Source organism: Mobula hypostoma, chromosome 3, assembly GCF_963921235.1.
Source record: "Mobula hypostoma chromosome 3, sMobHyp1.1, whole genome shotgun sequence".
Lineage (NCBI taxonomy): Eukaryota > Metazoa > Chordata > Chondrichthyes > Myliobatiformes > Myliobatidae > Mobula > Mobula hypostoma.
In genome coordinates, this window is record NC_086099.1 from 61,991,831 (window position 1) to 62,019,666 (window position 27,836).

General features: G+C 40.5%; 1 protein-coding gene across 3 annotated transcripts in view; it reads right to left on the reverse strand.

Moving 5' to 3' along the window:
- Positions 1-27,836, reverse strand: part of LOC134344037 (PGAP2-interacting protein-like) — an 83,131-nt gene that overhangs the window by 34,891 nt on the left and 20,404 nt on the right. For all 3 annotated transcript variants that reach the window (XM_063043158.1, XM_063043160.1, XM_063043159.1), the window contains 6 exons: positions 27,616-27,823; positions 21,494-21,576; positions 18,753-19,007; positions 12,210-12,320; positions 6,949-7,040; positions 6,074-6,179 (listed from right to left, as the gene is read on the reverse strand). In XM_063043158.1, the coding sequence (XP_062899228.1) occupies positions 6,074-6,179; positions 6,949-7,040; positions 12,210-12,320; positions 18,753-19,007; positions 21,494-21,576; positions 27,616-27,823 (855 nt within the window). The remainder of the gene's footprint in view (positions 1-6,073; positions 6,180-6,948; positions 7,041-12,209; positions 12,321-18,752; positions 19,008-21,493; positions 21,577-27,615; positions 27,824-27,836) is intronic.

The window sequence follows — 27,836 nt, forward strand, 5'->3', positions numbered from 1 at the left end:
GTTGAATAGGTATAACAGGCAAGACAATGGTCAGGAACAAGTAAAAATCCATTGGATTAATTGGCATTTATTTTAATGCAGCAAGTCTGATAGGTAAAACAGATGCATTTAGGGATTGATTGGATAGATATATGGGAAATGAATATTATAGTCATTACAGAAAAATAGTTAAAGGAGGGACAGGAACTAGCAGCTTAAGGTTCCAGGATAAAGGTGCTTTAGATGAGATCGAAGTGGAACAAAGAGAGAAGGGAGTTGCATTTTTGATTGTAGGGAATCTCACAGCAGTAGTCAGAGATCATACAGTGAGGCTTTATGGGCAGAAGAAAGAAATAAGAAAGGGATTAGCCTATTGCTGGGATTGTACTGTAGGCCCCCAAATAGGCAACATGAATTAGAAGTCCAAATATGCAAGGAGATTGTGAGAGTTTCATAGTAAGGTTGTCATAGTAGGGGATTTTAACTTTACTGATATAGATTTGGACTGCCATATTGTTGGCTTAAATGTGGTGGAATCTGTTAAGTGAGTTCAGGAAAATATATAGTGGAGGGGCTTTACTAGAGGAATATGACAGGTTAAGTGACTGAGGTGACAATGGAAGAGCACTTTGGAATCAGTGACATTAGTTCTAATAGATTTTTTAAAAGTTAGGGAAGGGAACAGAACTATCCCACAGGTTCAAGTACTAAATTGGGGTACGGTGCGTTTTGGTATTAGTGAGGAGCTTGCAAATGTTGATTGGAGAAGTTGTTTGCAGGCAAAAGAACTAGGTAAGTGGGTTCTTTTTTTTAAAAAGGTGAGCTAGCAAGACTGAAAGTCTGCATTTTCCAATGAGCATGAAGGATAAGGCTTGTAGGAAGAGGAATAGGAAGCTCTGGATGGTGAGCAGTGTTGAGACTCTGGCCAAGAAAAAGCAGGCAACATTTTTCAGGTACAGGCAGCTGAAATCAAGTGAATCCCTGGAAAAGTATAAGGAGTGCAGGAAATTAGGAGGGCAAAAGGAGGCATGAGATAAGTTTGGCAGAGAAGATTAAGGAAAATACAAAACACGTTAAATATATTCAGGGAAAAGGAGCAACTAGGGAGAGAATAGGGTCCCTCAAAGACCAACAGGACACTTGTGTAGAGCTGCAGAAGATGGACAAGCTCCTAAGTGAATATTTCTCCTCTGTTTTCCCCATGGAGAAAGACAAAGACTTCAAAACTAGAATAAGTAAATGGAGCAACACACATCAAAGTTGCTGGTGAACGCAGCAGGCCAAGCAGCATCTATAGGAAGAGGTGCAGTCGACGTTTCAGGCCGAGACCCTTCGTCAGGACTAACTGAAGGTTAGTCCTGACGAAGGGTCTTGGCCTGAAACGTCGACTGCGCCTCTTCCTATAGATGCTGCTTGGCCTGCTGCGTTCACCAGCAACTTTGATGTGTGTTGCTTGAATTTCCAGCATCTGCAGAATTCCTGTTATAAGTAAATGGAGAGGTCTTAGAGATCATCATCATTAGAGGGAGGGCTGAATGTCTCAAAAGTGATGAAATCAGACAAATCTCTAGGGCCTGATCAGGTATATTGTGGGAGGGTAAAGAAACTGCAGGAGCCCTGGCTGAGATATTTGCGTCATTATGAGCTATGGTAGACTGTTCGTCCATTCATTATATGTCACATTGTATGACGTGGGGGATCACGGTCTTTCCACAACCATGATTGTTCTTGGCAATTTTTTTCTACAGAAGTCATTTGCCATTGCCTTCTTCTGAGCAGTGTCGTTACGTGAGAGGTGATCTTAGATGTTATCCATACTCTTCAGAGATTGTCTGCCTGGCATCAGTAGTTGCATAACCAGGACTTGTGATATGCACCAGCTGGTCACATGACCATCCAGCACCTGCTCCCATGGCTTCACAAACCCGGATCAGGAGGCTAAGCAGGTGCTACACTTTACCCAAGAGTGACCTGCAGGCTAGCAGAGGGAAGCAGTGCTTTACACCTCCTTTGGTGGACATGTATCTTCACCCCACCATCCCACAGTAGACTGTAAGGCGGTGGATGTTATGCCTTTATGTAAGGGCAGCCAAGAAAAAAAAACAGGGAACTGATGGCTAGCAAGTCTAACACCTGTGGTAGGCAAGTTACTGGAGCAAATTCAGAGAGACCAGATATACATTTATCTCAAAGGACAGGGGTTTCACAAGCCAGGAGTCAAGAATAAATGTTGGGAGGCCATGGTGTGGTTATAGAGGAGGCCACACTTGCAGTATTATGTTAAGTTTTGGTTGCACTGCTATAGGAAAGATGGTATTAAACTGGAAAGAGTACAGAAATTATTTACAAGGACTTGAGAGACTGACTTATTGGGACAGGGTTGTACAGGCTAGGATTTCATACCATCAAACGTAGAAGACTGAGATGTGATCTTATAGAGTTGTATAAAATCATGAGAGGCATAGATTGAGAGAATACACTCAGTCTTTTCTCTCCAGAGCTGGGGTATGATGAAGTACTGGGTATAGGCTTAAGGTGAGAGGGGAAAGATTTGAGGAACTAGAAGGACAATGTGTTTTTTTTTACATGCAGAGGGTGGCACTTATTTGGAATGAGCTGCTATAATAACAACTTTGAAAAGACAGTTGGACAGGTACATGGACTGGAAAAGGTTAGAAGGTTATGTGCCAAACACTGGCAAGTGTCATTCTCCCTTTGTACAGCTCCGCAGTGAATGTGCTTGATGCACACAACTTATTTTTAGGTAACTTTTTTTAATATTCTTTATTGCTTTTTTAATATTCTTTCTTACTTCTCTTATAATATTTGTATATCTGTGCACTTGTAATGCTACTGTGACACTAATTTTCTTTGGGATCAATAAAGTATCTATCAGAGTGACTATGTGGTCAGCAATTGGAAATCAAATCTGTCAATGGGAAGGCATAACTTTAAGATGATTGGAGGAAAGTATAGGGGGATGTTAGAGATAGGTTTTGTTTAGAACCACAGAGAGTGGTGGGTGTGTGGAATGCCCTACCAGGGGTGGTGGTAGATGCAGATACATTAGGGACATTTAAAAAACTTAAATAGCACATGAAAGATCGAAAAAATGGAGTGCTATGTGGGATAGATGGATTAGGCAGTTTAGTCTAGGACCAGAGGGCACTGCCTCAAAACAGAAGGACGCCCCTTTAGAACACAGAAGAGGAGGTATTCCGTTAGCCGGAGGGTGCCGAATCTGTAGAATTCTTTGTCTCAGATGGTGGTTGAGATCAAATCATTGGGTATATTTAAAGCTGAGGTTAATAGTTTTTTGATTAGTAAGGGTGTCTAAGGTTGTGGGGAGAAGGGAAAAGAATGAGGCTGAGGATTAATTCTATTATTTTATCTTTTATTTGGAATAATAAAAGACCAAGAATTAGTGAATGTCACTTACAAAAGTTGAAAAAGGATGGAGGTCTCGCTTTTCCTAACTTAAGAATGTATTACTGGGTTGTTAATGTGCGATACCTGTCTTTTTGGTTATACTGGGTTGATAAGAACGATCGGCCAATTTGGGCAGACTAGGAATTAAAAGCTGTGAAACAGTTTTATTTAGCCTCGTTATTGGGAGCTGCTTTACCTATACAATTAGCTAAAGCTGCTAATTTAAACTTATACCCTGTGATTAAGCATTCTTTACAAACTTAACTCCAGTTCCGCAATTTTTTAACCTTAAAAATTTTGAACTTTGTAGTTTAATTTATCGAAATTACTTTTTTAAGCCTTCTTTGAGTGATCCAATTTTTTTACTTTGGAAAAACAAAGGTATTAATTCTTTTTTGGATTTATTTAAAGAAGACAGACTGATGTCTTTTGAACAATTAGTTGATAAATATTCTCTTTCATACTCACACTTTCTGCAATACCTTCAAGTTAGACATTTCTTACAAAAATATTTAAGTAATTTTCCTTACATATTGGATGCTGACCTGTTAGATACTATTACGAGTATGAACACTTCGATGAAGGGTTCCATTGGAAGAATTTATAATTTACTATTACAATACGTCTAAGATAAGCTGAGATACACTGAGATTAACTGGCATGGATGAGTTGGGCTGCAGAGCCTTTTTCTGAGCTGTGTGACTGCAACTAGAGGTCAAGAGGTAAAAACAAAGAGGTCATAATGGAAATGCGATGGGGAATTAAAGTGACCATCTGAAGCTCATGATTGTCTTTGCAGTCTGAAAGGAATATTCTGCAAAAGTGATTGCTCAATCAATATTGGGTTTCCCTAATGTAGAGAAGACCTCATCGTGAGGATCAAATTTGGTATACATTCAGTGTCCTAACCATGTTTCACAACGAAAAGTGTATTTGGCCCCTGACAGGAGGTAACAGGAGAACCTGCTCCATCTCTTGAGGTTGCTTGAGAAGCTAAATGAACATTGGTGAAGATGGAAGAATAGACCAGTATAATTGAAGCCACAGTCCCTTTGGAATTCTGATTGAGGAGGAGAGAGAAAGAGTGGGGAGTTTTGTTTTAGCATAATGTTTAATATGGACATCAATGGATTGGATAGTAAATACAAGGGAAAATCCATGCATGTTCTGGGTGGGAAGGGGAGTGGATGTTGAACAGAAAGTTGAGAGCAACATCAATTCTGGTGGAGGCAAAACTATAGCTGGAGAATGTTCACTGCAGGCAACTGTGTTATTGGAGGTGACTTACAATGGCAGGGAGAAGAGGCTGAGTATACGAGAAATTAAAGTATCTTTCTCAAACGTAGCACAATTTTCCCAGCTAATCCTCCAACGTCAGATCTGTCATTACTTCCCACTGAGTTCTTTACCCTCTTATACCGGATCCCTATCCTTCTCCAATTGCCTGCACTCTACTTCAATCACTGTAATCCACCAAGCTACCCCTATTTCAATGCTCTGTTACGGGACTCACCGTTACTACTTTCACTTCCTCACACTTCTGCCATCATACATGGACCAGCAGCAGCATTCTCAAATGTCAGTACTAACACAATCCCTTACCTTCTAAACCTTTACAGTCCATGTACCTGTGGGCAGATGGCCACAAGGGATGCAATATTCTTCACCAATGTGTTCTACTTACTGAAGCAACAAATAGTGGCAGCAGAAATTAAGAAAATTATGTCACAAGGGATGGAGGGCAAGCTACATTTTGTTCTCTTTTGAATCAGAAGCTTTATAGCTAATCTAAATGGACAGCTGATTTCAAGTAACACTATTTGTGGCATCAGAGATTCTAGGTAGTAGAGTAAAAATTAGCAGGATTCCCAACTATTGGTTGGAAACATACGTGTGCACATGTTTTGGAACACAATCCCAAATGAGCCTTTATGGAAGCTGGGCTACTAGAGAACATAAGCTTAAAAGGGATAGTCATTAGTGTGAATTACCAAAAGATGCTCCAGCTCACATCAATGTTATTGACTCTGACAGATGAAGAGCTAGCAAGCCCTTTGTATTAAGATATGCAATGGTTCAAGAAGTTAAGCACTCCATCAATTTCTCAGTTTGGGATAGACAATGTCATGCTTGTGATGCCCATGGAAGCATTTTAAATTGTTATGTGCAATAATTCAAGGAGCATCTCTATACCAAATTTTGGGTGACTAAAGACAAACAAAATACCCTCTCTTTGCCTACAATACCCTTATTCCAACAATGCCTACATAGCCTTTACATCACCCAGCAATCAACATCTTGCAGCAAAGAAAACAGAAACCTCAGACAACAAAAAAAGTGCAAAACATCATAGTAAAATATTTATTCTTCTTAAGCCCATCACCCGTACTGGGGCATAGACCACCAACAGCAGCTCACCAGTGTCCCCTATCCTGAGTCAGCCTTTAAAGTTGTCCCCCGGTCTAGCCCGTCTCCCAAGGATGAGGTCTTAGAGCTTCTGTTGGCATTTGTGCCCTATGTCCAGCTCTCTTCCTTTCACAGCCAGGATTGGGATCATCCATGGCAGAGTTCAGTATAATACTTGCAGAATGATTACTTTAACATTTTTAAATATTTAGATATTCTTATTAAATTACTTGAGCCTAAAACAGAATACATGCAGTACCTGTTTGTTCGATAAGCTCGGCAGATCTTTCTAAACTTGGCCAACCTTGATTGTCATACCCAAATCTGTAAGACCATATCATAGCTGAGAAATCTTTCTTCACAGACTGGTCATGAAGGATAGAGATGATGGGAAGAAAAAAATGAATCAAAGATATGGCGCATAATCATAGTGTACAGCATATAACTTAAAAAAAAATCTTAACTTGATAATGCAGGCTTCCTAGTTATAATTTTCATGCCACAGTTGTTTTGGGTCAGTCCCCACTCATTTATGCAATTATGAAGAAGGCATGCCAGTGGCCATACTTAGAAGTTTTTAAAAACTTGGTATGTTACTAAATACTCTGACAAATTTCTACAGCTATATAGTTGTGAGAATTCTGACTGGTTGCAATATCACCACGTACGGAGGCTCCGATGTGTTGTATTGAAAGCAGCTGTATGAGTTTGTAGTCTCAGCCTGCTCCATCACACGCACAACTCTCCCCGCTCTCGAGGATACCTTTAAGAGGTGGTGACTCAAGAAGGTAGCATCCTTCACTATCCTGGACATGCCCTCTTTGCATTACTATCATTGGGGAGCTGGTACAGTAGCTTGAAGACCTACACAGTGTTTTAGGAAAACTTTTTTCCCCTCCACCATCAGATCTCTGAATGCTCCATAAACAAAACCTCATTATTCTTCTTTTACACTATTTACTTTTGTTACTGTTGGTGATTTTTATAGCTTCCATTATGTTGCTGCAACAAAACAACAAATTTCACACCATATGTCAGTTATAATAAACCTGATTCTGACTCTGCTACTTCTGATTGAAACAAAACGTATTGTTAACATTCCTATAAACAACTGGAAATAAAAATCTTACTCACCGGGATACCCACTGAGTTGTGTAATTTCTTCTGATACAATATAAATCGTTGACCTAATCCTAACAGTCCCAAACCTACAAACAGCCAAAGTGCTAAACCAGAAAGAATAAAACAAAATTGAAATGAAAATTATTAACATATCTGATTTCTCATTTCAAAATAGCTACCAAAATACTGTAAAATGTTCAAGAACAAAGGCCTTTAAATGCAAAGGATTGACATTCATATTGGCAGTTAAGCATCAGTTTAAATTCATACATTACAATAAAATCTATGCAATGAACACTCAGGCATCCTGCATCCATGAAGATTGGGAGATTCTAGTTGTATAATTATACTGGTTGCATGAGAACTGCTCAAAATAACCACTGCAGTACATCACACACTAGTATTTAACCATATAACAATTACAGCACGGAAACAGGCCATCTCGGCCCTTCTAGTCCGTGCCGAACTCTTACTCTCACCTAGTCCCACCGACCTGCACTCAGCCCATAACCCTCCATTCCTTTCCTATCCATATAGCTATCCAATTTAACTTTAAATGAGAACATTGAACCTGCCTGGAAATTTAACTTTTAAATAAATTGCCAAACTATACATTATCTACTTACCATTTAAATAGCAATGGTTTACACTGCATTTCTGCACTTTAAGGCCACACAGAATTAATGTAAAGTACAGCAAAAATAAATATAATCTATGCATTGATGATGCATTCACCATCACATGAAATATCAAATCTTCAAGAGGATATCACTGTTAATGAGCTCACACTGCACTGCATGTTTATATAACAATCCAAAAATATCTCTTCACACCTCAAAAATATGAAATTGCTTAATATTCCTGTAGTTTTTTTTATTGGATGCATTACAATTCTGGATGCAATGAAAGTTTATGAAAGTTAATGAAAATTTACTGTAGTAGGGATTTCTGAAAGATCAGACAATATGAGATTATACTCATATCATATCCAGCATTACTGACATTTGACAGAATGATAATGAGAAGCACTGAGAGAGCAAAAGATCCCGGTGTTATTATCTACGGCTCACAGAAGTCATAAACAATGTAGTGAAACTGTTGCTGAACCTAACACGGTCCTGTGATACTACTAAAACCACTCAGCATGTCAAAAGACATTTTCACTGGGCAGATCCCGCTGTATTTGGAGTATCATGAACAGTATTGAGAGCTGCAAACATAATTCACTGTTAAAGAACTTCAACTATTCAAGCTGACCTCATTTATTTTAGACTTACAGATGATCTGATGGAGGTTTATCATTCAAATAGCAATCATCTTCAATGGAAAATTTCAATTTAATAGATTGGGAAGGATGAGGAGACAAGTTTAAAATAGCTTCTATTATGTTTGATAAATTTGCAATAGCTCTTTGAGATGTAACAAATAGAGTGGATGTTAGGAACTAACAGTGTGATAAATTTATCAAAAAACCAAGTTGAAGTTTACTGTCATCTGACCGTATATATACGAGATACAACCGGGCGAAACATTCCTCCAAACCACAGTACAACCGCAATACATGTATCATACAAAGCACATAAAATATTACCACAAATAAGTTAATAAAATATAATTCAAATTGCACAAAACACACACAAAATGCTGGAGGAACTCAGCAGGCCAGGCAGCATCTATGGAAGAGTATAGTCAATGTTTCGGGCCGAGACCGTTCTCACCATCCCAGTGGTAAGACCTTGGTGGCAGTAGGGCATTCATTGGTCTTACAGCCTCAGGAAAGGTGCTGCTACCCAGTCTAGCAGTCCTAGTCCTGATGCTCCTGTACCTCCTTCCTGATGGTAGTGGGTCAAAGAGATTGTGGGATGGGTGGTTGGGATCCTCATCACTGCTTCAGGGCCTTCATATGCAATGCTCCTGGTAAATATCACAAGCACATGGGGGTGGGGGGTGGCACGGGAAGGGAGACCCCATTGATCCTTAAGCCGGTTTCTCCTATCCTCAGCAGAATTTTGCAGTCTAATGCCTTGCCGTTTTTGTACCACATGATGATGCAGCCGAACAGGACACTCTCAATGGTACTTTAGCAGAAAGTTGTTAGAATAGGGAGGGGGAGCCTTGCACAACTTGATCTCCTCAGGAATTGTAGATGCTACTGTGCTTCTCGACTAATGAGCTGGTGGTGTGGGTCCAGATTAGATTATCCATTATGTGAACACTAAGGAACTTTGTGCTCTTCATTCTCTCCGTGGTAGATTAATTGGTGTGTAATGGAAAATGGTTAACCTCTGCCTTCCTGAAGTCCACAATCATCTCTGCATAGAGACTCAGATTGTTCTTCTTTGACAGGCCTCTCTACCTCCTCTCTGTATGCTGACTCATCATTGTTGCTGGAGAAGCCACCCACCAGTATCATCAGTGCAACTGATGCGGTTTGAGCTGGACCTAGCAGTATAGTCATGAGTCAGCAGTGAACAGGAGCAGGCTGAGCACACAGCACTGGGTGGCACCAGTGCTCAGCGTGATGGAGCTTGAGATATTGCTGCCAAATCCGACTGACTGGGGTCTTTCCTTCAAGAAGTCCAAGATCCAGTTACAGAGAGGGGTGTGGAGACTCCCAATGAGGACAATTTACCCACCAGCCTGAGGGATGATGTGTTAAATGCCAAGGTGAAGTCAATGAACAACACCCTGGCCTATGAGGCATCGTTTTCTAGGTGGGACAGGGTGGAATGGATGGCCGAGACTATGACATCATCAGTGGACTGGTCTGAGCAGTAGGTAGACCAGTAAGGGTCCAATGTAGCTGGAAAGTGGGACTTTATATGATCCATGACTAGCCACTCAGAACACTTGATGATTGTTGAGGTCAGTTCCACTGGGCGGTAATCTTTTAGGCCAGTTACTATCGCTCTCTTGGGCACCAGATTGATGTTGGCTGCCTTGAAGCCTGCAGGAACAGAGGATCGTTGCATAGGAATGCTAAAGATGTTCATTAAGACCCCTGTTAGCCGGGCTTCACAGTCCCTCAGCACCTAACCAGGTGCGTTGCCCTTTGCACAGGTTTGCTAGGATCTTCCTCAATTCAACTGCAGCCAGATGGGGTGCCTGTTCCTCAGGGGGAGAAGCGGCTTTACACCATGTCACATCAATCATTGCATCAAATCATGCATGGAAAGCATTCAGCCTATCAGGAAGGGAGGCACCGCTGTTACTGACACACAGGGTGGATTTATGATCCGTTATGATTTGCATACCTTGCCATGTGTGCTGCGTGTCCCTGGTGTCACAAAGGTGCATGTAAATTTTCTGTGAGTACTCTTGCTTTGCCTTCCTGATGACATGGTTCTTGCTGACTTTACAGAGTCATCTTAAGCATTCAGCAAAGCCATTATTTAAGGTTACCCAACAAGGGAGCATGCACATGACAGCAATATATTGACATGGTGAATTGCTAGAAATAGAACCGGGATAGATCAGTCAATACTGGATTGTGTGTGCCACAGACTGAGGGGTGATCAATGCTGGCCCTCAATTACTTCTCATCTACTTTGAAGGATGACGGGACTGAGTGTGCTGTTAGCCTGTTGTGAGATAGACATAAAGAGGCTGTAAAGGATAGGTTAAGTGGACAATCAGTTGGTAGATCCTGTATAATGTGATAAACTGTAAAATAAAAGAAAAAAAGTAGTAAATTATTATTTAAGTAGATGTGACTACAAGATACTGCTGTCCCCATACATGAAAATGCTATCATGTAGATACAGTAAGTAACTAGAAAGGCTAATGAAATGATGACCTTTGTTGAATGGATGAGGAGAACAAAAGGAGGGAAGTATTGATATAAAAATATCAGGCAATAGTGAGACCACTTGTGGGCTGCCACCGACAGTCTTAGTCTCTTTATTTGAGGAAGAATGGTTCACACTGGAGGCAATGTAGGGAACATTCATTAGACTGTTTCATTAGAATGAGAGGCTTTACATATGACAGTTTGGAACTATACTCCTGCAGTACAGACAAGAAGAAATTCTTTTTATGGTTCTGAGGGAGCATGGATTGTTTCAGAAAATGGGGCATTAGTTTCAGATGATGAGAAGCAAATTTCATCTCTGAGGATTATGAATCTTCAAAGTGCTGCTCTACTCCAGAATGTCGTAGAGATGGAGTCACTGAATATATATAGACTCAAGGGAGTCAAAAGGTATGGTGAGAGGGCAGGAAATTGGCAGAAGTCAAGACCGAATCAGCTGAGATCTTATTGATTGATGGTTTAGGCTCAAGGGGCTGAAAAGCCCATTTTTACCTCTGCAGCAATAAGGTGAGCATCAGGCAGTTCTTTTTTTTCTTGACATGCAATGTACTTGAAATACATTACTGGCTGACTTTACTAGACATTGTTTCTCTGCAAAAGGTAGATAGGTTAGTCCTGACTAATATGGAAATCATTCTGTAAAAGATACCAATTGAACTGAACTATGCAGTTTCCTGATTAGTTTTGATCACATGAAGAAATGGAGTAGAATTTATTGTTTATTTATAAGATGTGAACAGCCATTCCAACATTGATCACCCAATTCTGATTGACTTTGATATTGCACTAAACCACCTCTTGAACAATCATCCATGGTGAAAATACTCCCTCAGAGAAAGTGGCTTTGATACAACAAAGTAATTCATTCAGGTAGTTCAGAAGTTAATTTAGAGCCAGTCATAATCTCTATGACTGGAACCATTCATAGGCCATACCAATTAACACTGGTGATTCTCTTGCTCATACAGCATGAATGAAGCAAGTGATTGTTGTAAAAATAATCAGTAGTTTCATGTTTACTGATAATGATAGCTTTATTCTTCTTAAATTTATCACTGCCATTGTGGAATTTGAACTCCTGACGTCTGGGTCATTAAACCGGGCCTCTGGGGTAAAAGTAAAGTCAACTCAATTCCAGTTATACCCATGAAATTACCAGATATTTACTTCTCCTTATTGGACCAAGTTTTGTTTTTCAGTGATTACAAAGCAAAAGAGTGAGGCAAGGGAAGACTGTAAAAGGGTTGTGTTTAGTCATAATAGGCTGGGCACAATGTGAGGCAACTTTATGATCTATTAATCTTTCCTCAGCCAGTATCTTTCATAGTTTGGATCTTATCAAAGCAATAAAGCAAATTTAAAATATGCGTTGATAAATATAGAAGTAATAACACTTTATACACATATTAAAACCAGCCAGTTAAATTGTATTTTCCCCACTGTCTAAAATAATGGCACTTACATTGTTTGACATACTTCATCAAGAGTGGAGCCGCGTTTCTGCTTTCCGTTAGGAATAATTTAGGCCGTTTACCAAAGAATAATCCCAAACCAATCAAATGCATCAGCGTTCCTGGGAAAGGAAGAACAATTTAAGTTTTGAAGTTGCCACAGTACAAGAAGCAAGAATTGAGCCAAATTACTTTTTGTAGTGTAATCAAGTCAGTCCCCATGTCCTGCTCTTTCCTCACAGCCCCACACATTCTTCATTATTTACCTAGTTCTCTTTTAATATAATCATGGTTCCCTGAAATGTTTCTGCCCTAACACTCAGACAACTTGGCCCACTTGGTTTTCAAATACCAGGCAACACCTCTTTTCAATGATAGACAAAATGTAATAATCAAAATACACATTTTAGAAATGAAAATTATCTCAATCATAAATGGAACAGACCAGGATCCCCATGATCAATCCACAGTACTTGTAGTTCTTTGTTCCCAGAAGATTTGCTGCTTCATACAATTTGGTTGCTCAGTAAATTAGATTCACAACCCTGTTAAAGATATCAACCAACAACTGACAGGAAATAATACTGCAATAAGTTTAAAATATTTGTCTGTATCGGAATAAAACTCAACTTGAAATAACAGGTTACAGCACCAATATGAAGATTAAAAATGAAAGTACAATTAAAAGATTCACAGGGATAGTTAATTCTCTTGGTGGCTTGGGAACAAGAGTACTATTATGAATTAGTGAAACAATAACTACAACCCAGAAAGCATTTTTCAGAGGGATTGATGCAAACTAAAATAGGGTGTGTTTCAGCTTTCATTAACCATCAGTGCAGATCAATCCAACAGTTTAAAACATAACACATTTCTATACAACACGCAAAAGGAGGTGGGAAAAGGTGGATACTTAGCAGCTTGCTTGTATTTAGATTATAACTCAATTCACTCAATTGCTAGCATCAGCAACTCACATTCATTTCAATGTGAGCAAGTTTTCCTCCTGTAGTTTCACATCTTTCTGAATACAATATCACACTAGAATTTAGAGTCTAAGGTGCTATCAGCACCCCAGTATCTTGCTCAGTGCTCTCCCACAATGTGTCACCAGACTATCAGAACCTGGTAGCAAGAACAATACCTTACTTACTTGCCAACAGATTATTTATTTTTTGTGCATCACCGGATCCAATTTCTATGAAAAATCAATGTTTGGAAAAACTGAGGACTTCATATGGATTTAAGTCCACAATTTTTGTTTCAGGTTCTTCAGTACATGTGCCATGTAGTGGATGGAACCGACTAGAACAGAATTAACACAACACATTATTTAACCTAATACGCCCAATCCAACTCCTAGACCAATCCAATTCTGTCACTACTTTTTCCTGAAAGTCTATTAATTAACCCCCCAAATGCCTATACAAAACACTTCTGAATGCTGCTTCCACCACTTTAATTCTAGACCAATAACAATGCACATTTAAAGAAAATAATTTCCTTCATGCTTCCTGCAGTTATTTATTTATTTATTTATTTTTACACATCATTCTGAATCCATGGAAGCCATTTGCAAATGCGAACAGCTTCTCTCTTGCCTTAACCATTTATAAAAACTTATACTTTTTCCAAAATTCAAGTTAATTATCCTACTAATCATCCTACTTCAAGAATGACTCAACTTTTCCACTCCTTACCTTCCAATCTTTGGCTTCACCGCCTGGCCAAGTGCCCTGACATCCCAAAAGAAGTTGTTCTTGCCTCTAATTAAGAAATTCTATTTGAGCTTGTTCCCTGCCTTTCTCCAATGCCACAGGGAAAAAGGAGGCTTCCTCTGGCTGAAAGAGCTAAAACCAGGGCTGACAGTCACAGGGGAAGAGGAAAGACATTCCAAATAGAGCCGAAGAGAATTTTTTTTCCACTCAAAAGATTTGTGGGGGAGAAGTGGTTAAAAATGTTTAAAAAGATATATTGCTTTCTAGAAACAAAAATGCATCATAAGGAACAGGAAGAGATCAGAAATATGGTTTGGGATAGAAAATCGACCAATACTGTCTACAAGGGCAGTACAGATTTGAAGCAGCGAGTGTTTACCCCTCCCGCTGTTCTCCAATCTTCCATTGATTACTGTTCTTAATGTCCTTCCACAGACCTTTAATCCAATCAGTCTACCTGAAACATATCCAACAATTCTGCACTGGGTTGAAAACATTCCGATCAAATATGTTAAGAGCCATAGAAAGATGAAACTCAGATACCTGCCATTGGGTGCTGTGAGTCCACACCGACCATCAACCCATTTACATTGACCTGCCATTCATCTCTTTTTTAAAGAGAAATTCCCTGAACATACTTCAGAAATTCATCTCCTCCTTTGTGCAATGGCATCCAACAAACTACAGCATACATGTGCACTAAAATGTACTTTGTTTATTTTTTGTTCTAATTGTGTTCTAATGTATGTTTTTCTTGTGAATGTCAGGCGTAGGTTGCTACTGTATGTGCTTGTAAAGTTTTCATTGCATCTGTGCATACATACCTGTGTGCATGTGATAAAAACAACCCGTCTTTGACTTCGTCATGTATACCACTTTCTAGGTTTTTATAAGTACCACAACCACTTGCATCTTCCAAAGCATCTCTGTAATTTGCTTTTGCACATCTTTACTTCTGCATTCCTTTGTAAAAATGCCATTTCGAGGGTTTACCCAAATTTAGCTTACTTAATCAGCAGCTCTCCTTCCAGCAACCCACTCTACCCATGGTTCCATATTCTAAGCTTATGACACTCACCTCGCCTTAAATGTCTGACCATAGCCCTCTAACTCCGTCATAAAGTCAAAGAGCCATAAATAATATAGCATGGAAAAAGACCTTTGTCCCCACTCATCCATGCCAGCCAAGATGCCACCTTGAGCACATATCTCTAAACCTTTCCTTTCCATGAAATATCCAATGAAAAATTAGTGCCAGTGTTGCTGAATGTAATGGGTAGAAAAGCCAAAATGAATTTGCTGATATTGTGAAAGTAATGCGGGAACATTAGATCAAAAACTATTGTTGATTGCGGAACACTTTAGGTTTCATAAGTGGAATCGAAAGGGAGGGTACAAAAGGACATTTCAATGTACATGGCTGAATTGCAGAACTGGTCTGAGCATTGTCATTGCAGTGATGGACTTAATGATGCATTGAGAAATCATATAGTTTCTGGAATCATACAAGAAAGCATTCAAAAACAGCTCCTACTGAAGCACGACGGACATTTAATAGAGCAGTTGAAATTGCTGTAGCAGTGGATCTGAAGTCGGAGATGGGTTGCAGTCAGGAATGAAAATCAACAGGAACAAAATTGAAACGTGTAAACAGAAACCCACCTGACCGAACAAGTTGTGTAACTGTTGTGGCAGAAGCCCAAATACACCAGAACAATGGAGGTTTAAAGGTGAAACTTGCAGAAAATGCAGCAAAGTAGGACATGTATAAAAAGCATGTTGGGCAGAAAAAAATTAAATGAATTTTACAGGGCAGAGTAAATGATAAAAAGTCAAATTGCAAAAAGAGCACTAATCTGTATGCTGTTCATGAAAAATCTGATAATGATGACAACGACACAGGACTCAGTACAATGTGAAAACTAGCAACAGACAAGCAATATGACTTACACCAGAAATGAATGGGAAATAATTAAAATGGAATTGGACAATGCTCAGCTGTTTTATTCTTTTCACAAAATGAGTTTGAAAGGCATTTCAAAGATACTGAAATCTGCAGAAAACTGAAGATTGCAGATATTCAACTAAAATCTTACTCTGGAAAAAAGGTAACTCCTGTGGGGATGACATTTGTAATAGTGAAATACAACAACCAACAAACCACATTGGCTTGTATGTGGTAAAAACAGGAGTACCAGCAATGGGGATGTTTGAAGCTGAGAAAACTACCACTTGGTTTGCGATCTACCTACCATCTGCATGCCACATCTCCTGTAATAGAGTCAACTGAGAGCGAATTAAGAAAGATACTAAATGATACCACAACAATGTTCAAGGATGGCATTGGTAAACTCAAACCTATCAAGGGTAAAATAGCATTAAATGAAAATGCCACACTCTAGTTTTACAAAATCTATCCAGTTCCTTATGCTCAATAGCTTAATTGACCTTGTCCCCGCAACCCCAGCAAAACTAAATTGTAACAGGAGGCAGACCTCTTGACTTGCTAACTCCACACTGCAGACTACTTTGCAGACAAGGATAAAGAAACTGAAACAACCAGTAGATTTAAAGAATGACTTCTGCACAAATAGCATGCAAGAGCTGACAGTGGCCCAAAGTCCAACTCAGAGTATGTGTCATATTTTTGTAGATGATGTAGAGAAATGCTGAATGTTCAGTAGTTTGCACATACAGCACAAATGAAAATTTTTATGGATAAATACCCTGAACAGTTAAGAATGCCTAGTCAATAGAAAAATAACTGGCTAAGGAAGTATGTCTTCCATTTTAGAAAAAGGGATAGTCAATGTTTTAGAGAGATGCCTGGCTTCAGAACTTCCACTGCACTGCCACCACTGCTGTCTTCATTAATATAGTATTTGCTGCAAATAAAACTTTGGCAAAAAATCATTAAGAGGAGAATGGATATTATTCTCCTTTACAATACTGATGTCTTCTCATAAGATATAGGAGCAGAATTAGGAAATCGACTCTGCTCTGCCATCTCATCATGGCTGCCATTTTCCTTTGGCTCCCAATCTCCTGCCTTCTCCCCATAATCTCTTCATGCCCTGACTATTAACCTCTGCCTTAAATATACCCAATGACCTGGCCTCCACAGCCACCTGTGGCAATGAATTCCAAAGAATCTCCACTCTCTGGCTAAAGAAATTCCTCCTCATCTCCATTCTACATGGATGTCCCTCTATTCTGAGACTGTCCTCTGGTCTAAGACTCCACCATCATAGGAATGATTTTTTGTGAACCTCCTTTGAACCGTCCCCAATGTCAGCACATCCTTTCCTATATAAGGAACCCAAAACTGCTCACGATACTCCAAGTGAGGCCTCACCAGTGCCTTCTAAAACCTCAACATTACAACATTGTTTTTATGTCATAAAGTGTGTGAACAAACATGAGTTTACAAAGAATTTCAAAATGATATTTCCCCTTTAATGTGAAACTAAAATCTTTATAGCCTATCACTTTCATTATGTAACCAGGTAACTTTATTAAATTCCTTCCAATATGCATATGCACAAGATTCTTCTGCAGACTTAATGATGTATTTTGAGTAGCCATGAAACCATATTGGAAATACAATGGTAAAATATACTGCTTCAAAATATTTCAGGAGCAAGTATAGAACAAAATATTTCAGGAGGAAGTATAGAACAAAATATTTCTCCCTTTTGACTGCATATAAATACCCAAATTAAAAACCTCACTCTCAGGCATGACATCTGAGAAGCTATTTCTCCAGTCTTAACACCAGAATTAAGATCAAGCACTTGCAAGCAAAGAATACAGGAAACCAAGCATTCATTATCTTTAAAGTTGGTGGAGACTCAATCAAGCAAAAATTTAATGACTGTGATCAAAAGACGTAGGATAGGGGATTTTGAGAAATATGAAACAAATACTATTAATTGGATTTGAGGTACAGAGCAACCATTTGGAACAGCAGAGCAAGCTCAAAGGATTAAATGATCATTCTTGTTAGCAACAACATGAAACATCCTTCCTTATGTGGTTAGTTACCTTGGTGCAAATGACTCACGGTAACTCGCCACACTGCCCGAGGGTGCTCCTCAGCAGCATTATCCTACTTCAAGTAAATGGTTGCAAAACTTGTTCAGGTCATGGCCAGGTTAAACACAAAGGACTGACTTCCTTTTCTGCCCCTTCCACCAAGTCTAGATTACTTCAGTCAATTGATTTGTTTGTCTTAAACTACTGACTATAAACCAGATTATCTCAAACTTTTTTTTAAATAATTCACTAGAATTCACTAAAAATACACTGAATACATGTACTCTTCTGCTGCAGTAGCCCACCCATTTTAAATTTTGGCGTGTTGTGCATTCAAAAAATGCTCTTCTGCACACCGCTGTTGTAACGCATAGTTGTGAGTTACTGTTGTCTTCCTGTCAGCTTATAAACTCTAGAGACTGTTGTGCGTGAAAATCCCAGGAGATCAGCAGTTTGAGATGCTAAACCGCCCTGTCTGGCACCAACAATCATTCCACAGGCAAAGTCACTTAGCCCACATTTCTTCCTCATTCTGATGTTTGATCTGAACAACAACTGAACCTCCTGACCATGCCTGCATGCTTTTATGCATTGAATTGTTGCCACATGATTAGATATTTGCATTAACAAGCAGGTGCAGAGGTGTACCTAATAAAGTGGCCACTGAGTGTAAGTTACTTTTATTTTTAAAAGACATTGAACTAGGAAAGCTTTCAAGCTGTTCATTTGTTTGCTCACTGGCAAGAAGGTGCTTCACCCTTCCTAATTAGTTTAAACCATATTTTAATTTAAATCACATACCCAAAACCACCATAGTTTTTTCTCTTGTGATGGCACCTCCAGGTACAAAGTTGTAAGCTGTACACCACACTGTACCAAGAATCTCCAGCAAATACACCAACATTGCCGTGCCCAAGGCTTTTCCAGGACCCCCAGAACTGACGAGATGTTCAATTGTGTGGGGCCAGAGTGACATAGCATAAACAGCTAACACAGTTCCAGCAGCAAATGCTCCTTCCCTCCGAAGGTAAAAGAGACAAATTGCTGATGTGACTCCTGTAATAGCAATAATAAAAAATTACTACTGTAAGAGAAATCTCCATGCAACAGACACTATAGAATTAGTCCAAGTCAGAACTTCATTCAATAAACCAAACCTGTCTATAAATATTGCTGAAACCAAGGATTATAATTCTGGTAAAGGCCAAATCTTGCTGCACAATTCTGGATGGAACTATGCTAAAAAAAAAATTAAATATTTTTAGCAAAATATACAGCTATTCCGAATCATTTTCTCCCCTCCATTAGCATGTAATTAATTCCACTCTCCTCATTTTAAAGTACTTTACTTTGAATAGAATTCACAGACTCTGCTTCAACAATGGCTTGCGGTAAATTTTACGCTTTAACTATTAGAGATTTAAAAAAATATATAATTGGCTTTTTTTTGAGATTGCCCAATACTTACAACATTCCCATAGCCTATTTAGCTACACGCTTGTTGTCTTCCATTGGGAGGACAATGAAAATATTGGCCTTTCCCCAAAAGGTATCTATTGACATCCTGTAGACATTCACTAAATTGAGGTAGGAGGTGGTGGATGCTTTGAAGTTGAGCTGACTCAAACAGCATTGACAGTTCCACACCCACGTTAGAGACTTGTTGGATTCTCCTTTTGGCACAGTGAAAAACTACTTCAGTACTTATCTTGGGCTCGTAAGAGACATTCTTCTCACTAGTTGACTATTGAATAGCTAAGTTAAAATAACTAGTACAAAATAACAATAAATAGTGAGGTAGCGTTCATAGGTTCAATGTCCATTTAGGAATCGGATGTCAGAAGGGGAGAAGCTGTTCCTGAATCACTGTGTGTGTGCCTTCAGGCTTCTGTACCTCCTGACAGTAACAGAGTGAAGAGGGCATGTCCCTGGGATGTGGGTCCGTAGCGATGGAGGCCGCCTTCTTAAGGCACTGTACCTTGAAGATGTCCTGGATGCTACGGAGGCTGGTACCCATGATAGAGCTGACTAATTTTAGAAGTTTCTGCAAATTATTTTGATCTGTGCAGTAGCAGCCCCACCCCCCCATACCACACGGGGGTGATGCAGCCAGTCAGAATGCTCTCCATAGTAAGAGTTTGAGTGCTTTAGTTGACAAACCAAATCTCCTCAAACTACCAATGAAATATAACCACTGTCTTGCTGCCTTTATATCCGCATCGATATGATGTGTCCAGGTTAGGTTCTCAGAGGCACTGACATCCAGGAACTTGAAGCTGCTCACTCTCTCCACTTCTAATCCCTCTATGAGGATTCCCCCATCTTACCGTCCCTGAAGTCCACAATCAGCTCTTTGGTCTTGCTGACATTGAGTGCAAGGTTGTTGCTGCAATATCACTCAACTAACTGGTATATCTCGCTCCTGTACGCCCTTACGTCACCATCTGAAATTCCGCCAACCGTGGCTGTATCATTAGCAACTTGTGATATCTGCTAAATATTTGTGACTGGCACATGAGAACAGAACTGGAATAGCTATAAAAGCCACATGGCCAAAATACCAGCTGACCCATAAATGATTTGACCACAGGAATATCAGCTTAGTGCGCATGCACCGGTCGTGCATGCAGCCTGGTACAGCCGTTCCGATCTATTCCTACTTTCTTCTTCTTACTTTTTAATTTATGTTATTTTTTGTATTTTTTTTCTCACGGTAACACGTCGAAGCTGCACCCTCTCTAACATGCTGGTAGAGAGAGTTTTATTTGGGTTTTCTTTAGCGCTGGAAATGGTTACATCCCGACACGCGGGACAGAAGCAAGGTCGCATTGTGTATTCCACAGACCAGCAAAGACCGGCCGGCTTAGCGAACAGAGTGGTGGACACCCCTGCTGAAATCCGGAGGAAAACACACAGAGGATGCAGAGAGGGATCACAAAGCCGAGGAAAGAGGACCAGGTCGAGACAACAGAGACTTTTGGAGAAGAGGAGTTGGTGGGTAATACCGTTCTGGCTGACCGGAAGTGCACTGATAGCGGTAAGCATAAAGGAGTTGGGTGCTTACTGTTCTGGCTAACAACGGATGGTGCAATCCAGGGTATATTATGATCGAGGAACGTGTTTGCAGACTGGATATTGAACTTTTTACTGTTGGACTTCGGCCACATTCCACTGTGATACAACACTTGGCGGCACGGGAGGTCGTTCCTGCTTGTGGCCATCGAATGTGCAGCTCCTCCCGTGGAGGGTCAGACACCCTGAGCCAATAGACTGGTCCTGGACTTATTTTCCATCTGGCATAGTTTGCATTTTGGTGTTTGATTGTTGGGGTTTTTTTGTATTGCTATATTTACGCTCTATTCTTGGTTGGTGCAGCTGTAACGAAACCAAATTTCCCTCGGGATTAATAAAGTATATCTATCTATCTATTAGTTTAGGTATCACAGGTCCACAGATTAGCATGAGCCTACAGTGAAAAAGTAAAAAGTAAAAAATGTTTCTTCACAAATATAAAGTACATTCAAACACTGTAAATCTCATACCTATTAGCCAAAAGGCAATGGTGTCGACAGAGGCCCAAAATGATAACATCACACCAATAGCCAGGCCAACCAAAATCACACCTCTGAAAGACAACAAAAGCTTATTTTAGAAAACATATTTTAAAAATACCCTGTATCTGTCCTAAATACAGGTCGAACTTTACTGATCCGACTACCTGTAATCCAGTTCCTTCGATAATCCGGCACTGATCATGTTTAATGTGATCCTTCTGTAATTCGGCATTTTCACTAATCTGGCACTCCTCAGGTCCCAATGGTGCCGGATTAGTGAAGGTCGACCTGTACAAGTTAAATAAACTTCAAAACTCTCAGCCCCTTCCCCCAGTAACATTTTGAATTTCTGCAGTAACTGGGGATTGATATAGAAGAATAAAGCAGAAAATGAAGGACGAGAAGAAGAGACAATAGAAAGACAGAATAAGATAAAAGGCAAAAATGTGAGCTGCAAAAGAGAAGGCAAGACAGAATAAAAAGTGGGGAGGGTAGAAGGAGAAGGGGAGGGGGAGGGAGAAGAGGGGGAGGGAGGAGGGAGGAGGACGGAGGGGAGAGGGGAGAGGGGAGAGGGGAGAGGGGAGAGGGGAGAGGGGAGAGGGGAGAGGGGAGAGGGGAGAGGGGAGAGGGGAGAGGGGAGAGGGGAGAGGGGAGAGGGGGGGGGGGAGGGGGGAGGGGGGAGGGGGGAGGGGGGAGGGGGGAGGGGGGAGGGGGGAGGGGGAGGGGGAGGGGGAGGGGGGAGGGGGGGGGGGGGGGGGGGGGGGGGGGAGGGGGAGAGGGGAGAGGGGAGAGGGGAGGGGAGAGGGGAGAGGGGAGAGGGGAGAGGGGAGAGGGGAGAGGGGAGAGGGGAGAGGGGAGAGGGGGAGAGGGGGAGAGGGGGAGAGGGGGAGAGGGGGAGAGGGGAGGGGGAGAGGGGGGAGGAGGAGAGGGGGGAGGGGGAGAGGGGAGAGGGATGGGGGGATTAAAATAACAGGTGTCTGGAAGTTCAGAGTCATGCTTGCAGAATGAATGGAGATAGGTTCCAGCCCTTAGGCCTTAATATCTAAATTAACAATTTCAAGTAACAATTCTGGTTTTGCATCCAGAGGAGTCACTGTACTCAAGTTTCAGTTTTATCTGTTTTGTCTTTTCATACCTAATTGCTTTTTATTGGAAGCTCATTATAATCTTGACAAATTTGGCCTACACTCTTTCACAAACATGCTTTCTGTTCTCTTTGCATCAAGATGCTTTTCCCACCTTCACTTTTCCAGTTCCAGTGAAACATTCTTTCAGCTTGTCAACTCCATTTCTCTCTCAACCAAAACTGCCTGACCTGTTGAGCAATTCAAGCATTTTGTATTCTATTGATGAAAACCCACCTTTTTAAATATGGATTTCTGAAACAATGACTGAGATGCAATTCTTTTTCACTTAAAAATGACTCAAAAATTCTCTGGAGAAGAGGAGGCTGGGGTGACCCTTGAGCAGTGATTCCCAACAGGTGTGGTTACATATCCTAAGGGGGTGTTAGGTGAAACAGAATTTGTCGGGGGGTGTTCAACATTCTTAGGGGAGAGGCAGTAAGCAGCACCCTAACTTGAGGCTCAAGATCTGACCAACGGTTAGTAGAACAGGGACTTCCAAAAAAAAGAGAGAGAGGCACTGGAACTCAGGAGGAACCATAGCTCTGCAGGCAGTGAGCACTTGTCGTCACAGCAGGCCTGAAACTCGACAATCGTATCCAACCTTACCAAACAGATGTTAATGGGGATGCACAGATTAGCAACCAGGATGCTCAACACTTCCCCTTGACTCATTTCACCAAATGCTCATGCAATTGGTGAAAGATTAATAATGCGTGCTGTATCAGAAGTGCTCACCACTGTTCTCAAAATGGATACCAGTATTGTAAAATTAATCCCTGAGTCAGACCTCTGTAGCGTGTCGTATTGACGAAACGAGTGATGTCATTGTGCACAGTTACTTTTTTAAATTTATGTGTATCAATGCATACTCACTGTTTATGAACCCACAGATTTCGTCCGTTTTCTGCCTTTTTTTTGAAAACAAAACTCAACGTCTCTTCCCTTCCGAAGAACACGTGTCACAATTTTTTTTTAAAACTTCAAACGTCTCACTGCACCTCTTTTTAAAAAAGTGTGAACATCTCGCTACACTTCAAAAGGTAGGTAGTCATCTTAGATTTGAAACTTCCTCATCGTTACTGTTATGTTTCGTAATTCAAACATAAAACTAATTGAAAGAAAAACATGGAGGTGGTAATAACTCGTGTCCAGTTTACTTTTACTTTGGTGAGGTGCACACTTATGACATGGCGTGATGCTGTATGCTATTCATGTACTTTTACATATAACCTATAACGAATTACGTAAACAAAGAATACTTAATCAGACAATATATTTACAATATTATTTAAATATTATTGAAATATTCAATACACAACATCCTTATGTGAGGATAATAACGGTTCGAATCAGTTCACGGGAGTTTTAATAGACTAATTTCTGGAGTGCGCAGGTTGTCTCTTGATAGACAGACTAACCTTATAACACTGCAGTTTTTAAAAAAAACAAGACATGACTAGATTGAAAGACAAAATCCCGAAGAGTCTTGATGAGTTAGACGTGGAGAGAATCCAGACAACTATGGCCACCTATCTAAGGTGGTGATGGTTAAGATTTTGCTCTCAAGAGAGTGCAAATCCTTTGAAACCCAGTTCCTCGAAAGGTCCAGTCATTGAATATTTTTAAGAGGAAGTTAGATATTTAGTATATAGGGGGTAAAAAGTTAATATGGAATGGAGATTACAATCAGATCAGCCAAGCCTTTATTAATATTTGAGCAGGCCTGAGGAACTTCATGTACAAAGAGGAATGACAATTCACCTTCTGTGAATAATTATCCCTTTACCCACAGTAACTGAATGGTAACACATATTGTATAACATGTACAATTAACAGTGAATGATGTTCTGACATTCTTAAAGGTAAATAATTTATCTTTTTCCTATTCATAATTCATCTACAGCAACTTTTCTTTGGATCAGGTTGAGAGATTCAAGTAAAATGAAAAAAGATGCTCACAAAATCTGTAAGAATTTAAGAAAGGGAACAGAAAAGGGATCACTTGAGTCTAACAGCACGATGTGTTTGAAGGCCAGTGAGGAATTAATAGGTGTTATTACCATAGAAAATATGCACAACTCAAAGAATTTACTTATCCAAAATAGAGTAAGTAATTTTCATCAAAATCTGGATCTCAAATCAATATGTGCTACAGTCAGGTTAGAACATTCCCTATGGATCTTTTTTTGGTCTTGCAAAGCTCGAAAAATGGATCCTACAAATGATTTTAATTCCACGTCCCGTTCCCATTCTTATATGTCAATCCATGGCCTCCTCTACTGTCAAGATGAAGCCACACTCAAGTTGGAGGAATAACACCTTATATTCTGTCTGGGTAGCCTCCAACCTGCTGGCATGAACATTGACTTCTCTAACTTACGTTAATGCCCCTCCTCCCCCTTCGTACTCCATCCCTTATTTATTTATTATCCCCCCCCCCCTTTTTCCTCTCTCTCTTTTTTCTCTCTCTGTCCCTCTCACAATCACTCCTTGCCTGCTCTCCATCTTCCTCTGGGCTCCCCTCCCCCTTTCTTTCTCCCTAGGCCTCCTGTCCCATGATCCTCCCCCTTCTCCAACTCTGTATCCCTTTTGCCAATCAACTTTCCAGCTCTTAACTTCTTCCCTCCCCCCCCTGTCTTCTCCTATCATTTCGGATCTCCCCCTCCCACTCTCAAATCTCTTACTATCTCTTCTTTCAGTTAGTCCTGATGAAGGGTCTTGGCCCGAAACGTCAACTGTACTTCTTCCTGTAGATGCTGCCTGGCCTGCTGCGTTCCACCAACATTTTATGTGTGTTTCCTGTAAATGATTTGTTGAGAGTCTGTGAAATTTCCATAAAGTTACCTAGAGTCATATTACAGTGTCAACTATACACAGTTGTAAAAACATTTGCCTCGGACACCCACTTCCCTTGGATCAACAGGGCAAATGGGAAAAATATTCAGATTGATTAAAAAAAGCAAAAAAAAATGTTTGTCATGAAATAATTATAACATGTTGAAAAATAAAGCCCATAATATTATTAGAAACATAAATTTTTGGAAACAAGTCTCGTAATGTTAGTTTCAGTATTTCCACATTTTCAGAAGCACTGCTATTGTGAAAATGTGATTTGGCCTTGTCTGTCCTTCCAACAATCACTAGACAAGCACCCAGCCTCCAATGTCATTATTTAGAGGTGCTCCTCCCACTAAAGTTAAAAAAAACTTACAAAAGTAATTGGTAGGCAGGCACTATGCAGATGGAACCAAAGAGCTAGGTGCAGTGATACATTGGTGTAGGAGGAAGGACATCAGATTTTTGGGTCATTGGTCTCACTTGCAGGGAAGGTGGGACCTGTACAGAAGAAATGGTTCGCACCTGAACTGGAAGGGGACTAATACCCTTGCAGAGGGGTTTGCCAGTACTGCGCGAGGTGGCTTAAATTAGCATTGCAGGGGGATGGGAACCAGAGTGCCATAACAGATAGTGGAGAGGTTGGGGAGTCAGGTATTGAAAAAGGTAGAGCACCGTGCGACGGATGTCCTGAGTTGCATATATTTCAATGCAAGAAGTATCATAGGAAAGGCAGATGAGTTCAGGTCATGGATCAACACCTGGGATTATGATATCGTAGATATTAGTGAGACTTTGTTGCAGGAGGGGCAGGGCTGGCAGCTCAAATTCTGGGGCTCCGTTGTTTTAGATGTGACAAACCGGAAGGAATTGGAGGAGGAGGGCTGGCATTATTACTGAAGTGCTCAGTCAGGACAGTCGGGAGAACTTGTCTAGTGAGGCATTATGGGTGGAACTGAGTAATAAGAAAGATATGACCTACATTACAGACCATGAGATTTAGAGTAATGCGGGGACTGGCGGAGAGGGGGGCTGTGTGTGTGTGTGTGTGTGTGTGTGTGTGTGTGTGTGTGTGTGTGTGTGTGTGTACAGACCATGAGATCTAGAGTAATGCGGGGACTGGCGGAGAGGGGGGCTGTGTGTGTGTGTGTGTATACAGACCATGAGATCTAGAGAAATGCGGGGACTGGCGGAGGGGGGGTGTGTGTGTGTGTGTGTGTGTGTGTGTGTGGAGTGCATGCATTGGGGGCACATGAGAGAGGGGTGAGAGAGATATTTGCAGATGACATCAAGATGGGGTGTACAGTGGACAGCGAGGCTTGCAGTGGGATCTGGACCAGTTGGAAAGATAGGCTGAAAAAACAGATGGTAGGGGTAAGGATGTCTATGGTCCCGGTGCATATCGATGGGAGTTTAAATGTTTTGGCAGGGACTAGATGGGCCAAAGGGCATGTTTCTGTGCTGTACTTTTCTATAACTCCACGACTCCTTGATTGTACCCTAATCCCCTCTCACAGCCAGTACCACCACCCTGTTCGAACATAATCGCCTCTAACACCCCCAATCTCAAACACCACCTCCTTCTCCCTCTTAAACATACACGAATCAAATCGGGAACTAAATGAGCAACATTGACAGTAACACCGCACTCTTATATTCAAAGACTCCTGAGGACCTTCATTAGTCATCTCCAGCTTGCTGCTTGAATGATATTTCAGCTCACAGTTCAATATGAAGTGCTTATCCATTCAAGAACAAGGACTGCAAATGAATGAGTCAGTAATTACATGGTGGAAATAAAAACAAATGTCTGAATACATTGGATGACAACTAATCACTTCAGATATCAAAGATAATAAAATATTTAAATAACAAACTGCTAATGAAATAAAAAACAAATAATGCTTGAAATATCCAATGTCAGTATTTGTGAAAATACCTTTCACTAAAAGTTAATACTCTATTAATGCTTGGTAAGGATGGTCATTGCAGTTCAAATGCACCAGAGTCAGGGTTATAAATCCATCATAGAAGTTGAACATATCCCAGGCAGACAAAACAACTTTACATTGGTCCTGTTTCCAAAAAGTATACTGTTGCAGGAAATTCTGACCCATAATTGAGCTCTTCATGTAACCCATGACTTACCCATAAGGATTTGGATCTGGTCCAGTATCTGGGTGGCCACTCACTGCCCACCGTGAAACAAGTGAGACCTCCCCGAATATCCAGTGTATGAGGAACAATAGACTTCCATAGGCAGCTCCACTCACAAGCCAATCGAACCAAACATCAGGTTCGATCTTTTTCACCGGTGATTTTATCTTCTCTTCTATCTGAGATATCTTCTGAAAATCTATCACAGATAA